We start from the raw sequence: 15,027 nt of genomic DNA on the forward strand, positions 1-15,027 counted from the left end.
AAGCACTCTACTCACATGGGCCTGTATTTAGGCCATATGAGAACGATTTGGGGCTGCAGGGTAAGATCTGGGCTGGTTTGATGTGCTCCAGCGAATGTTTAGATTGTTGTCACAGTGGCAAGGACACAACCATTAGGCTGTCGTCTGAGGTGATGCATGGGTCACTCAGACAAGATCGGCCTTGAACATGCTATGAACTTCTAGACAGTCATACACACTCATTCATTCAGCCAATACTTTTATTGGAACAACGGTCGCATTCCTATTATTGTGAGCAAGCATGTACACTTGAGGTGCTTAAGAAAAATCTCCCTCTCTTACGTACGGATCACCTCGTGCTCTTTCCTTTTACTTACAACTTCTAAATGACGCCAAGGGGCCTCCGACAAAGCCTCCAGTGTTTCTGGGGGGGGCGGACTGGTGCCAAGAAATAACAGGCTGCCTGCTTACACAGAATGACTGACAGTTTCCCCCTAACACACACACACACACATATAGAGTGCAGTGCTCCAGATGTGGTGCCTGTCACCCTTCATGAGGTACACCCCACCCCAAAAAATAGCCATTCATTTTTATTTTCGTCCCTCCTTGTAGTTTGCCAGCCAAATCACTTGCATCGAATTTGCACTAAACCCACATCATCTCTGGCTCATACCATACCTCAATAAGCCACACCATTAAAACAGCTTGGTGTGTATGTGTGGGCTGTTTTGAAAGAGTTGAATCACTTAATTTTTATTTCAAAACTTATTAAAAAACCTTATTTGGTAGCCTCAACCATTTGGCCTCATCAGTTGACTAAGGAAAACAAAATTTCTGTTTTAATGTTGTGGCTGTTTTAATGTTGCCCTGTGATATGAGTACCATTTAGGCCAGATGTGGGGAGCCTTTTACTTTCTTGTAGATGGTAGTGATGGTCATGCTATTGCCTGCTGGTTTTCTAGCTTTGCAAGAGTCTTTTCTTGAAAGGAACTGCTAATACCAGGCAGTCGGAAATTCAAAATCCTCAGGGACATACATATAGTCAGAACTCCAGAAGGAGCCTGTTATACTTAGATTTGAGATCATCATTCCTCTGTAGGATGAATTTGTGTTATAGATTGACAGACACATATAGTTCCACATTAAACAATTTAGAAAATGTTTAATTCTTAATTGACATTTAATGTCCTGAAAACTCTTGCCAAATGCCTGAAGGAGTTTTGCAAACTCATCAGCATATTCAGACGTCATAGCATCCCTTTGTTCTTTCACAGTAGGAAAACACAGTGTTACCTTTCTCCAGTTGTACTTGACACAGCATGCAGTGTTTGCAAAGAAAGCAGTTCCTCCCTCATATGAAACCTGGCAGTGATCCCATGCACAAAAATGGTTAGTTGGACAGTTTATTCTGTTGTTTTATCACTGGCCAGAGAGAAAACCCTGCCAGCACTACATTGTTTCTGTAAGAAAGCTGTTTGTTGCTCACATGAACTCCAACAAAGAGCGTTAACTTTATCCAAACACATTTGTTTCTTCCGTCATCTATGTTTTGAGATTGGCTTTTTCCATCATTGAGAGATGGTCCCGTGAAACAAGACACAATGGGTTGTCATTGACCTAACAAAAAAATAGCTTGTTCATTTGTCTTGGAAAGTGGAACTTTCCACATCTGCTTTTATTTCCTTGACAGCTACATATACTGTATGTTGTGTTCACCCTGACTGTGACTTGAGAGGCATACAGCTGGAAGGGACCACCCTGAAGGACGCGTTAGCCTGCATGTGTTATTTTTTCTTTTATTGCAGAAAAAATGTAATTGCTGTCATAAATTATTTTTTGATTTTCTCAGTTGCTTTTTTGGTTATAGGTTTTGCCTCGTGGGCCGGATCAAACTGTCTTGCAGGCTGAAAATGGCCCAGAGGCCGTATGTTGCCCTCCTCTAATTTAGATGGTTAATCATCCCTTCCAACCCAATTACCCACATGCATTAAAAAAATAAATGGACTTTAGTTTTCATTGTGGCAGACGGGTACTAACACCTGGGTGTCCAAGGCATGAGCTTGAGGGAAATAGTTTTATTTTTATTACTAGTTCTGCTTAAGAAAAACGTACAAAGCGCTAAGAAGGAATGTGGCACACGGTCAACTCATTGGTGATGTTCAGTTCTCTGGGGTCGTGGAGTTGTGCTGTGTGTGTGTGTGTGTCTGTGTGTGTCTGTGTGTGTGAGAGTCTCATTCCTGTTTGGTCAGAATATGGGCCCAGAGTACGTACTGGGTACCCGAGCTAGTCCTCTAACTGTTGTGATAACTAGTAGGACCTGATCTATTTAACTTGGTCCAGATGAATGTTTGGAAAGGAGAAGGATCCAATTACACACACACCGACACAAGCACACACATACGCAAACACGACCCAAGACCCTGGCTTAATATGACTTTTAACCCTAACCCCAAGCCTCCCGTCTTAACCCTCTGTGATAAAAGCAGTCCAGCCACTTGATTGAAAAACCCAGCATGTGGATTCATATGAGAAACTCGATGTGTGTCAAGCACTTAACTGTTTTATTAACGGGCCGACTTAAGCATGCGGGTGTATACTGACACCCACATTCTTTCATGCCACATGGAGAGACAGGAGACAGACGCATATAGGATAAAGCTGGGTAATACTTCACCACCGCCTGGTGAAATGGATTTTGCTCATGCAGGGTCTTTTATTAAAAACTCTTCCCCTGGAGTGTTTCTGTGGCCAATTCCCTCTACCCCCAACTCCACCGACTCCTGCTTTGCTCCACATTTGGGAGCCATTAGCAGGCTGAACGTGAGGCTACTGTACACCCCCACACATAAAGCGTGAGGCCTGACTGAGAAAAGCCCGGGCTATAATACACCGCCATGCAGGTGTGTGTGTGTATAAGACGGTGAAAGTTGATCTGTGCAAGAAAGTGAAAACAGCCCTCTTCCATACACTCATTCCATATTCTAATTCCACTACGATTTTTGTTTTACATTGAACCTGTATAGCCGCAAGAGGACCATTATTGTTTTGACCAGTGACCACCTTCTCTTACTGTTTTTCTCGCTTTGCTTCTCTCCAGGCAGAGTACTCTCCTGATGGGCCTGAGGTTGGCTACGGCTCCTTCCATCAGCAATACTGGCTGGACGGACGCCTTGTGGCTGTGGGGGTGATCGATATCTTGCCCACCTGCGTGTCCTCTGTGTACCTGTACTACCACCCAGACTCTGCTTCACTGTCTCTGGGCTCCTACTCTGCTCTCAGGTTGGTTTCTCCAACACAGACGAGCCAAATCGTCCCTTCTCTCTCATTTCGAAAGCTTTCTGATTTTTTTGTTTTCAGTTTAATAGATGATGAAAAAGATGAGTAGTAGCCTCCTTTGGCCCTTTCCATCTTTTTTGTCAGATGTGACCCAGATTGTGATGTATGACGCAGTAAAGCCTTTGCACTGTCTGAATCATTCACTGTAATAATACTCTGTCTTAAGGGTAATTATTTGTCAGAAGCAACATGTAGCTCCTTTCAGGAGGGAAACTGCTGTGCTTCTCATTGTTGATAGCTCCCTTCTTTTCTAATCTTCTAATTTCTTTGTTCTTACTTTTCTTCCTCCTCCCTTCTCATTCCCTCACATTTGCCCTCCCCATAACCTGCTCTCCCCCAGACTCTTGATCTTTTCAGCTCCTCCCAAACTTTATCTTTGCTTAGAACTGTATACTATAAGTGCCATAATACTCGAGGTTGGGAAACATACCTCCTTCCCTCGCACATGATTGTTTGAGGCAGTGGTCTGTTTGTGGTTCAGCTGACGACAGTTCTCTGTGCCAAGATGAAATAAGAGAACACACACGTACATTGCAGGGGCACATATCTGGTGTTTCCTGTAAAAAAGTAACCCAATGATGTGAGAGGCTTTTTAAGATGTTTCTGCACAGATGTGCGCGACTGAGCGATCTCTGCTTGAAACTGGTGTGCACAGGTATTAGTGGTCATACATGTGCGTCATGCACTAAGTCAGCCTGGCAGTTAAAACAGTTAGGCTGTGCTCATGGAACACCCTGGCCATAGCAAAGCACACAGTTCCCCATCACTTATTATTTCAAGAGTCTGACTCCAAGTGTAACACAGAGTGCTCGGTGTTTGGAGGAGGCCTCGGAGAAAGAAGGGAGCGTGTTTTCAGACCCGAGACTCCAGTTCTTTGATCAGCTCTGGACACTCCCTGGTCTGCTTGGCTTGGCTGAGTCTGTCCAACTCATGGTACAGAATGCATGTCTGCATCCAGTTTGATGGATTTTCACTAAGATCCCAGTGGGATCCTTAATTTGTCGAACATTTGTTTCCCAGTTGCCATTAGGGACAAAAGATAGAGTTTATATTATGTTACAGTTGGGGTTAAATATGTATGTTAGGCTTTATAGTAGTTCAAAAACAGGTACAGAGCTGTCTTTTGTGCAACTGTTTGTGTATATGTTATTCAGCAGAAGAAACAGGAGAGGGGGATGTTGAGAAATGTCTAGCAGGAGTGTGGCTGCTTGGGCCTAAGGAAAGAAGAAGGAGGAGGAGGAGGAGAAGAAAAAAAGAGGGACATAATGAGGTCCCAGAGGCTCTGTGTTGGAAACCCAGCTGGTGTCCAACCTGGATCACTTTCTCACAGGGATATCCTGATTATGTTGTGTTGTCCGTTAAACTGATCTAAGTTATTTTTGATTTGACATCCAATCCAATATTTGTTATACACATGAAACAAGTAAAACTTATTTGATTTTTGAAAGCGAGAAACCTCAGTTTTTAAATAAGTGCAACCTGGATTACATCTTTCCGTTAATGATTTATTATGATACTTTGTGTAGGGTCCCATGTCCTATATAATTCTTGAAGAAAATAATGCAGTTACAATAACACTTTTGAAGTGTTGCACCTGCAAAATAAAGCAGGTGTTAAGCAACGTTTTCTTTAATACCCAAACCGCTTCATACACATGTTGCAGCATGCTTTCATATTGTTGACTGGAACTGCAAACTGCTGTTATGCTAATTATGTGCAATTCTGTGCAGCTGATTTTAAGTTTTTTAAAGATCCTGATGGAGCTACTTTGCCAGAGCAAACAAACAGGGGGTTCAAAATGATCAGCTTCTGCGTTTGCCATTTCTTTTCCATCAAATCTGTATGGCCCCAACTTAATCTTGCAGACTGACTTGGGACATCCCTAGTAATTTATATTAGGAACACACAGTTGCAGTGTGAGTTTCAGCAAATCTCCTTCAGCTAAACAAGCCTCTGTGTGCTTCGCTTCGCTATAGCTCACTTTGCATTTTATATCTAGCTAATCAACACTATTCCTGTAATGTTTTGTAATGAAATATTTCCACATGCATGTGAGGCTGCAGTAAGCACCTCGTGTTGTGCACCATTATGGGCCCTTTGTGGCTGGGTGTGTATGTGTATGCACATCAGTATGAGCGAAGCTGTGCAGGAGCAGAGGGCTTGATAATTGGCTTGTGCTGGAGTGTCAGATGGCTGAAGAGGGGATAATGGTGGACTCAAGCTGCTGCCATGGGGGTTGAGGTGGGGGTGTGAAGGCTTCAAGTGAAGGTGGGGGTGCAGGGCTTTTTGTGAATGGGCCCCTCGCCTCTCTTGACCCCCCTCCCCCAATTCAGGCTTGCCGGGCCCTTTTGTGGAGAGGGGATGGGAACCCAGGAACCTGGCAGCAAGCGGGTGACCTTCTAGCACCTCGCTCTAGCTGCCTCTCTTCTGTCTCCCTTTCTCTTTCTTGACCCTCCTCTTTTATATTCTCCTCCTGCTCTCTCTCCCTCTCCCTCTCCCCCTCCCTGGCTTGGCCTGCTTTGTCCCATGTCTTATTTTTCAGTGCATCCATTTTATTTTAAGGCCTCTTTTCTCTCTCTCTCCTAAGTGTTGTAAGAAAGGGAAGGCTCCCCGTTCCATTTGAGCGGGTGAAACACGGAGGGGTGGAAGGAAGAGTGAAACAAAAAGAGAGAAGAAAGAGGAGCTGGAATTCAGTTATGGAATAGTGAAGGAAATGGTGGAGGGAAAGGGGGGGGAAAGGCTTTTACTAAAAGGATGCAATTAAGGAAGAAACTATTGATGAATAATAAAGCCAGCAAGACATTTACTGTATTTGAAGAAGCTGAATAAATCTTCTAGGTTCTAAATCTTTATTTAATGCGCTCTATCCCTCTTTCTTCCTCACCTTCTTTTCCATCCAAGGACTCAATGGTGTTAGAGAAGGCAGTTGTTTTTGTGTAATGAAATGAGACCAGGAAAAGCTGCCTTTTTGAGAGTGGGTGTTTACTTCCTCAGCTTGGGCACTGCTCTAGGTAGAGCTACCAGTGCCTGTTTTATTTTCTTCATGTTCATTTACACATACAAAATTATATTCTTCAATATATTCAAAATGAACCTTCACTACGTCTGGATGTGGATATATTTGTGCTGCTGAAACGCAATGAAAACTATTTTGCTTTAATTCCCACAAACTTTAAATAATGTATGTTTAAAATGATTTCGTTTGTTTTGTTGACATAAACAAATTGTAAATTCAATGCAAACATGATTATGCATGATTTGATTGTGATTATGATTGTACATCTTAAACCCATGCTCACTGCAGTGCATCTCCACCCAGCATTGACAAAAAAAACAGTTAACTTCAGTGAGCCATCATACCAAGAAATAAACACCAACTGCCTGCGTGCGTGCGTGCGTGCATGGATGTGTGTGTGCGTGCGCGCTGTTTTTGAAGGAATGAAGCATGTGCGTGTCTTTGCAGTCCTCCTCTGAACAGGTATGTTTCTGTGTATTCCACCACAGGGAGATTGCTTTCACTCGGCAGCTGCAGAAACAGTCCCCTAAGCTGTCCTACTACTACCTGGGCTTCTACATACACTCCTGTCCCAAGATGCGTTATAAGGTATGAATTACCTGCGACACAGTTTTAAACTGTGTATAACAGCATCTCCATATATGATCTTGATGTTGTCACAAATTACATTCAGTTGAAAAAAAAACTGCATACCCACAAGGTTGATACAGAATGTTTTCTAAGTTTACATCGTGTTTCTTTACTTAGTGTCAAAGTAGTTGTACATTTTCGCAATACCAGCTCAAGGTCTGACTTAAAACTTTACCTGTTTTGTCTTTGCCACAAGAAAAGCTGATGGAATCACGGCCAATTTTATGTTCCTCTTCTCTGTCTGTAAATTCTTATTTCTTTTAAACTGATAATGACAACTGGGTCATATGGGTGGACAGTTTTTAAAAGTAATTTTCCAAGGTTTGTTTACAATATTTCACTGAAACGTCCCTCGCTCCCCAAAAATGTCACAATGAACGATGACTAGCATTTTGATGAGCAAGCCCATTTTGCATGAGACAAATATTTCTGCTCTGCCTGTTTCTTGTTTTGATGTTTCACACTGAGCTTCACTTCCACAGCATCTCTCTGTACATGAGAGGATCTGTTCTGGATTGTCAGTGTAACAGGACAGACAGTAAGACCGTGTTTCATGGGCTAATCAGGATGATGCTACTAAGCATTCTTTTTGTTTCTATTGAGATAGAATAGAGACGTATTCCTTTTATTGCAGAGTGTAACAAAATTAAGAAGCAGTGATTTACATACTAGACAAAAGTTAAAGAGCGAAAGACTTATAAAGATAAATGTACATTGATAAATATCTATATGTTCAAATTATGTGTACAGGTGTACCTCATAAAAACTGTTCACATCTTATTGATGTTAAGGATTGCTTATTTACTTTATGAAGATAAAGTAAAAACTTGTGTAGTGCTGCTAAATGTAAACATAGAAATTCAAAATACATACATTTAAGGTTCATTATATTCTCATTTGCAAATGGGAAGGTTGTTAAACCTAAACAGTCTATTCATATGATGTAAACCCAAAGATAAACAAGGAGAAATATATAGTAATTTGATGGAGGGAATCCGCGTATAGACATAGAGAGTTCCAGGGGAAAAAGGGATGGAGGGGAGGTACAAGGAATGAAGAGAGGACAGGCCTGCTGAAGACATTAAAGGTTGAGAGGGAGGTCAGGCCTGTAACAGCAGCTCACCAGCAAGAGATGTGCAGCTCATATACAGAGATATGTGTATTTTTTACACGCATATAATCGGTGGCCTTTAGCTGCTGCGACTCACCAACATTCACAACAAACAGCACTTAAAGACCCATCACGTTAGGAGGACAGTAGAAGAAAGCAATTCCATTAGTTTGGCGAAGATTGACCAAGTTTTACCATTCATCTCTTTCTCTCTTTCATTTACTAATTCCTCTATTTCTCAGTCATTTCATTCAGATGTTCCCAGAGCTTTTATTTTGTGCACATGGGAGAGTGATGTCTTGTTGGGGATTATGGCAAAGTGCCACATCTTTGTATCCATTTACATCTTGTTTTAGCGTTTGCATAGTGCGCTGCCCATTTTCTCTGTTCTCTTTTCTCTGGGAGCATGTGTGTGTGTGCTCTGCTTCTGCGCCTGTGCATTGAATCTTGATCACAGTGTTTGTCTGAGACCGCTGTTACCACAGCACCTAACCCCCCCTCCCTGTGCTGGCATTTACTCTAAACCCCCCATATCTGTTTTTGTGTGTCGGCCACTGCAGTGTCTTGTTCACAACCTCCCCACTTTTCCTATTTTTCTCTTTTTGGTGGAACACAGTACAAGGGTGAGAAGGTTGCCCAGTTCCCACCTTTGGGCTCTCAATCTCCCACAGAAACACACCCACGCTCAAACACACTCCCACCGCATGCACAGTCTCTCACTCCATTGTCTGATTTGCATATGAGGCAGAGTAGTTCATTAATGCACAGACATACCGTGGAATTGTTCCAGTCTCTAAAATAGGGGAGCCCCTAACTCTACTGTTATTCTGCAGGGGGTTTACTGGATCTGGATCTCAGTTCCTGCTGCTTGCTTCTTTAGGGACCAAAACACCAACACTTGAACCCCGCTGGACACCACTCAAGCTCCTTCAATACTACTCCCTCTCTCCATTTTATCCATCCACTCCCTCTTTTCCACTTGCCACTTCTTTGGGAACTCTCTGTACCCATCGCTTTCTAAGACCATGTCCAAAGTAATGTGGAGATGTTTCAAAACAAAAAGGCCCCTTCTTTTTGGACCCTCTGTGCATTCTAGGTGGGGTTTGGATAAATATAAAAATACAAAATAACCAAAATGGCACTTAGACTGTAATCTTTTAAGAACGATATAAACATTTTACAGGCTTTATTTAAAAAATGTTATTTGCACAGAAATGTTTGTGGGAACAAATTATAAAAACACCAAGTGTGTCTAGGAAACATTCAACTTCAGATGTGTTTTTTTTTTTTTTTAACTCCACTAAAATGCTAAAATGATAATAAAACTAAAACCAGTTTCCTCGCTGGGGAATTCCACAAAATTGTTCATACAGTGCTCTAATTCCTTGAGGAGTAATTGAGCTGCATTGTTTGTGTATCTGATACCAGAGGCATTGTGAACAAATTTTTGAAAACTAGTAGTAAGTTAACACTTTAAGCCTCCACCTGAGCTGTTGCCTTTTGTGTTCAGGATTGGACAGTGTAAAGCTCCAGTCTGAGACTGGACTCTGTGTATTCTTGTGTTGGGAAGAAAGTCCTTTCTGCAAGGTCACATCCCTGCATGCCCAAGGGAACTGCGCCATGTGCAATGGGATGAAAACATCTTAGCAGTGCCAAAGCCTGGACATGGTCCTGTAGAGCAGCCTTAAAGGGTCCTAGAAGACTTGGAGTCCAGCCAGGAACAGAGGACTGCCTGGCCAGTGTCAGGCCCTCTCCTTTGTTCTCATTGCTGGGAGGGAGCGTCCCACAGAGCCTTGTTGGTTTGGCTATTGGATTCAGAGTTAGACGTGACATCCTGCCCCTGGCTACTGTCCCTAGTCCTTTGGCCCTCCCTGGCCCTCTGATGTTGAGCTGTAGAGAGCAGAAGGTGAAGCAGTTGGAGGCTAAGAGAGACCAAAGGTCTTGGCCCTCCTGCCACTCTTAACAATGCCTCTCATGTGCTGCTAGGAGTCATTGAATCAACCATCCTCATGCCTTGACTCTGAGACTTTGCGGGTTAGCAAGCCAAGATCTCTGGCTCTTTGCACCAGATTTCTAGCTTATTGGGTTAGATTGTGGTCAAACACAGAAAATGTACATCTGGCTGCGGACTGAAGAGCTCATACATATCTTGTTCTGGCCACCATCAAAACATGCAGTTGGTCTATATCTGGATACAACCTTGGTTTATGTTTGAATAGTTTAATAGTACCTGAGGTTGACTTCACCTCTTGACATGATCTACATTATGTTTCTAAAACAGAAAAAAAATGCCTTAACCTGGATTTGAACTTACTTATTTTTCTTAAAATGTCCTTGTCCTCCAGTTCCTCCACCATCCAGTTTAAGCAGCTTGTAAGAGAGTTTCATAAGCTTTTGTTTGATAAATTTCCACGTCTTTATTCTGGACAGAACAAAGAGTAATAGATCCATGTGGCGTTATAGTGATTTTCCATTTCTTCACAGAGATGTGTGCATGCCTGAGCGCTTGTCTGTGTCAGTTACTTTGACATAAGTACTGAATAAGCAGACTTTGATGATAACAAATGAGGCGGTCATCCAGTCTGCTTTACCAGTCTGCAGTACCTGGTTTAAACACATGAAACACTTGCACGTACACACACCCACCCACCCACACACACACATACACTTAGAGAGAATACACACACACACAGAGAGAATACCAGGTTTACCCACTTTGCTGAGGGAGTGAGCGAGTCACATGAAGAGGCTCTTACTCTTGTTATTATTGTTCACAGTGAAAGAATGTCTCGCTCTGAGCCCAGGAAACCATTTCGTTTTCCACACAGAGAAAGAATGACTGAGTGAGCGAAAAGAGGAGGAAGAGGGCAGATGGAGAGAGAAAAAGTAGAGAAGTGACAAAATGTGTGCCAAATGAGAAAAGGAGGCAAGATGAAAAGGACTATTCGTTTCCCGGTGGTACTTCCATGATTTTTAAAAGGCCTTTCGCAGCAGCTGCAGCTCCGTTCCCTTTCAACCCAACTCCTCCTTGCCGACAAACAACAAATAGTGACACAGAGCCGGTGGGTTCTCTGGAAACAGCCACCAGTTTTCCACATGGCCGAAGCTATTGAATTCAGCAGAACTGAAATTCATGTAACCAGGTGTCTGCAGCCACTGTGTGGGAACAGTGTGTCAGGATACTGAAGAAGTTGATGTTAATCTCAGTCAGTTGCTCGTATGCTAATGTTTACCTTAATTAGTGTGTGCCTGTGGGCTTTTCTGTCACCTGTAGCATGAGCTAAATTATCATGACATCAATCAGACACAACGGAGTGACTCCCAGCTCAGGCATGTACATCGGACCTCATTTCCAAAGGCACACAGCAGACAGACGTTCACTTAGTAAACTTTGATTGAAGTTGATTCTCGTAGTTTTTATTCTCTTTCTTCCAGATTTCATTTAAAGTTCAGTAAAGTCAATTCTGAACATTTGACAGAGCAACACCTCGATATCTTACCAGCAATAACCAGCAGCATATGTTAATATAATGAACTTTTGCCTCAAACTTTCTGTCACCTCTCCAGGTACGCAGAGGCAGGCTATGACATGCTAGAAGGCTCTCAGCCACAGCTATCGGGACTCTGAATGCATGTTATTCACATGAAGGGGCCCATTCAGACAGTATGTTATGTGTGCGAATGTGACCTCACATTCTACGCGTCACTTGTTGTACATCTGGGCAGATTAAGAACGACAGTGAGTGCGTTTGAGGCATTTAGAGGTGGGTGTTTCCCATACTAGTGCACAACCTTTTTCATAAGGGCATTTCTATCCCATGTTTATGATTGACTACTGTTTTGCTCCAGGCATAAACATTATAAGCCTTTTAATTTTGATGAGTAGTTGGAAAAGTTTACAGTGTACATCAGTGTTTGTGTTGAGCAGTGGGTTAACGCTCCACAGGTCCTACGTGTCCAGGCACAGTGCAGCCACCCCTTCTGTTTCTTTCCATGCTCCTTTCAACAACTGCTCAGGAAACCCGCCATCATGCTGGTTGGGATGAGACAGTAGGGATCAGTCTGAAAAAACCTTCAACTGATTTCATTCAGCGATAAAGCTTTGAAACACGTTTTGTTCATTTAATCTAACGTTATTACAGCGATAGCAAGCACGGGTGACCCCGATCCTGTTCCTCCAATGTTCATGTTCACGTGCTATGATGCACCGTGGCTCAAATAGAGGTGGTATAAAGTTACAGAGGTGAGTGCAGGGTTCCATGTTGAAGCTAATGGCTTTTCTCATGTGTTTACCATCATACTTTGCTTCTTTAGCCCTCTTGTTGGTTTTGCTCTCTCGTTTTCCTTAGATGAAGCAGTACTCGGTTGATTTTCGGACTGCATTTTTCTGCCAATTGCAATACCATCCAAAAATGTGCCAATCAAAACAAGTGCCCATCAAAATAAGATCAAAGCCAAGCAGGTCCATTTTCACCCGTTCTGTGAAATTTACAAGCTAAAGCCTTTCGTTGCTTTCCAGTTTTCTCCCCTCCTCCCCCCCGTTTTAAATTGGAGCCTTTCTGACAGAAAGAGCATTGTTTGATTTAGGTCGACAGGAGACCACCAACCGTGCACCTCTCAGCAGTAACATTTGTTTAAAGTTTTTGATAATTTTACTTCTCTTTTATGCCTCATCATCTCTTTTTGTTTTCCCAACGTCTTGCCACAGTTGTGTTTTTAACAAATCATTTGCAGGCCACGGCACGGTCTGGGGGCGGCCCTGGCATGGCACCCCCTAGCAGGAGTGCTGACAGGGTGAGGAGCTGACGGGGCATAGTTCAAGAGGTCAGGTCAGATTATTCAGTCTCACTGCTGGTGGAAGGACGGAGCTAGGTGAAGGCGGGTGGCAGAGAGGGTAAGTGCAAGGGGGAGGTGTGAAGGTCACAAGGGTGAAAAAATGCAAGTTTAGAGATGTTGTCATGCTGAGCTGATCCAGAGCCCTCTAGCTGCCAGGCTGAGGTGTTTGCCTTGCCATTACCTTTGCCACTATTTATTTTTCAAATCTGCTGCAGCTGCACCACTTTGTCTGTAATGCCTGGCTTCTTTTTGACAAGGGAATGCATTCAGATCTTTGATAAGCACTGTTGGACAGACTGAGCTGGTCTCATAAATGCACTCAGACATTTATTCAGAGTGTGGGTGGACGGCCGCTAACTTCTAACACTCAGAAGTTAGAAGTGGAGTTTTAAGACCAAGATTAGAGTCTGCAGTTCTCACTACGAGTCAGTAAGCTGTGGTCTGTGTCAGACAGGCGTAAGAGCTCGCCTGCCCATAAAGCCGGGGGAGATAAAGAGATAAAAGTACCCAGTCTGTGAGCTGATGCCCATAAAAGTGCTGCCATTGGTTCTCAGGGCTTCGTCGAAATGCGATCCTGTAAAAATATTTTCTCCTCATTAACCTGTCATCCGTGGAGCCGTGACGCATAGCCAGGACGAGGGAGTGCCTGGATTGAGTGGGATGGATGGAAGGGGGGATTGTATAGGGGCCCAAGGGGGAGACTTACCAGCCTGGAAGCTTTATTTGAAGGGCGCTCTGTGGTAATGTGTTGAGCAGGGTGAAAAGGCCTTGGCAGGCCCCGAGTGTTTAAACAGCAGCAGTAAGCGTAAATCTCCCAAAACTCAGACACCAGACATGTTCAGAGCAGTCACTCGTAAACCTCACACATATGCATATTTACATATAGTCTATTCTGAGAGACACCTTGTTTGGACATGTCTTTCATTGGTGCTGTCCCCCTGTCCAGGCTGCTCCGTTTTTATTGCTTTTTGTCAAGCTGCATTTGTTTGTGTGAACCTCGCTGTTTACATGTGTCCGTCAGCAGCCCCCTCCCCAGCCTCTGCCCCTTGTCTGGACAGAATGTGTGTGTTTCAACAGTCCTCAGACTATAGAGGGGTTGTATTGTGAGAGCTTTACGTTTAAGAGAGACTACGGATGTAGGGATCAAGGCCTCTGTTTATTGATTTTTGGCTAAGATCGGCTGAATGTGACCCTGGGTCAGAGAGCTGGCCCGGGACAGTCCAGGTTAGATCTGCCTGCCTCTGGGTCACACTAGGCCTCTTTGTACAACCTCCCAGTTCAGTCACGTCCCGGGTGACAGCCAGTTGAATAACATACTCTGAAGGGTCAAATGTTCATTTCATTTTAAGAGTGCTCGATCAATATATAGGCTTATCCTGACATATCCTATTCACTATTGTGTCCAAGCTAATATAATAAAACGGTTCCTTTTTTGTGTTGCACGTTATTTTTTGATAATATATCTTTTGCTAGAGCCAAAGAGGGTCTTACATTAGTGACCTCATCTATTCTGCGACCTGTCTTGCATCACACTCTTGGAGCCACTCTGTCTCACTCTTAAGTAGGCGTTCAGTAGACCAGCAGATTACTGTATAACTTAACGCTCTTTCCTCAAGTGATTTGAGCTGTACTGATACTGTTTACAAGGAGAAACTCGTGTAGACTGCATTTAGACTTTGTGCACAGTGTCTGACTTGTGCACACGCATACACAGTGACACTTCAGCTATGGGGTAGTGTGGGTGAAAACTCAACTGGAGATTTGAGCAGGAAATCAGCAGCAGATGTGGGTGTAAAGTAACGCAGATGAAGGCAGGGAAACCTTCATACTGCGACGAGTCCACCTCCTTTCTCCTGGTCTCTCATCCACCAATCCTGAACGAGGACCACTGAACTGTGACTCTGCTGTGTGACGATAAAACGACGAGTAAGATCATCCAAAAGTCTCTCTATATTGGAAGATATGAAGGTACTTAGGGCTCTTCCATAAGGGCATATAGCTGCATTTTATATCTGGAATAATAATAAAATACAAGGTAATTTAATGCAGGAGAAAAGTTCCTGTTTATACGATCTCGGGCGTCAGTCTAGGAATTTAATAAATTGCTGATGCTTTA

The 15,027-nt window shown here is 43.3% G+C and overlaps 1 protein-coding gene across 4 annotated transcripts in view; it reads left to right on the forward strand.

The window, feature by feature from the left end:
• Nucleotides 1–15,027, forward strand: part of LOC133966240 (arginyl-tRNA--protein transferase 1) — a 50,412-nt gene that overhangs the window by 23,907 nt on the left and 11,478 nt on the right. For all 4 annotated transcript variants that reach the window (XM_062401061.1, XM_062401059.1, XM_062401060.1 and 1 more), the window contains 2 exons: nt 3,080–3,261; nt 6,823–6,922. In XM_062401061.1, coding sequence (XP_062257045.1) covers nt 3,080–3,261; nt 6,823–6,922 — 282 coding nt within the window. The remainder of the gene's footprint in view (nt 1–3,079; nt 3,262–6,822; nt 6,923–15,027) is intronic.

The sequence above is a fragment of the Platichthys flesus genome, chromosome 12 (genome assembly GCF_949316205.1).
Source record: "Platichthys flesus chromosome 12, fPlaFle2.1, whole genome shotgun sequence".
Lineage (NCBI taxonomy): Eukaryota > Metazoa > Chordata > Actinopteri > Pleuronectiformes > Pleuronectidae > Platichthys > Platichthys flesus.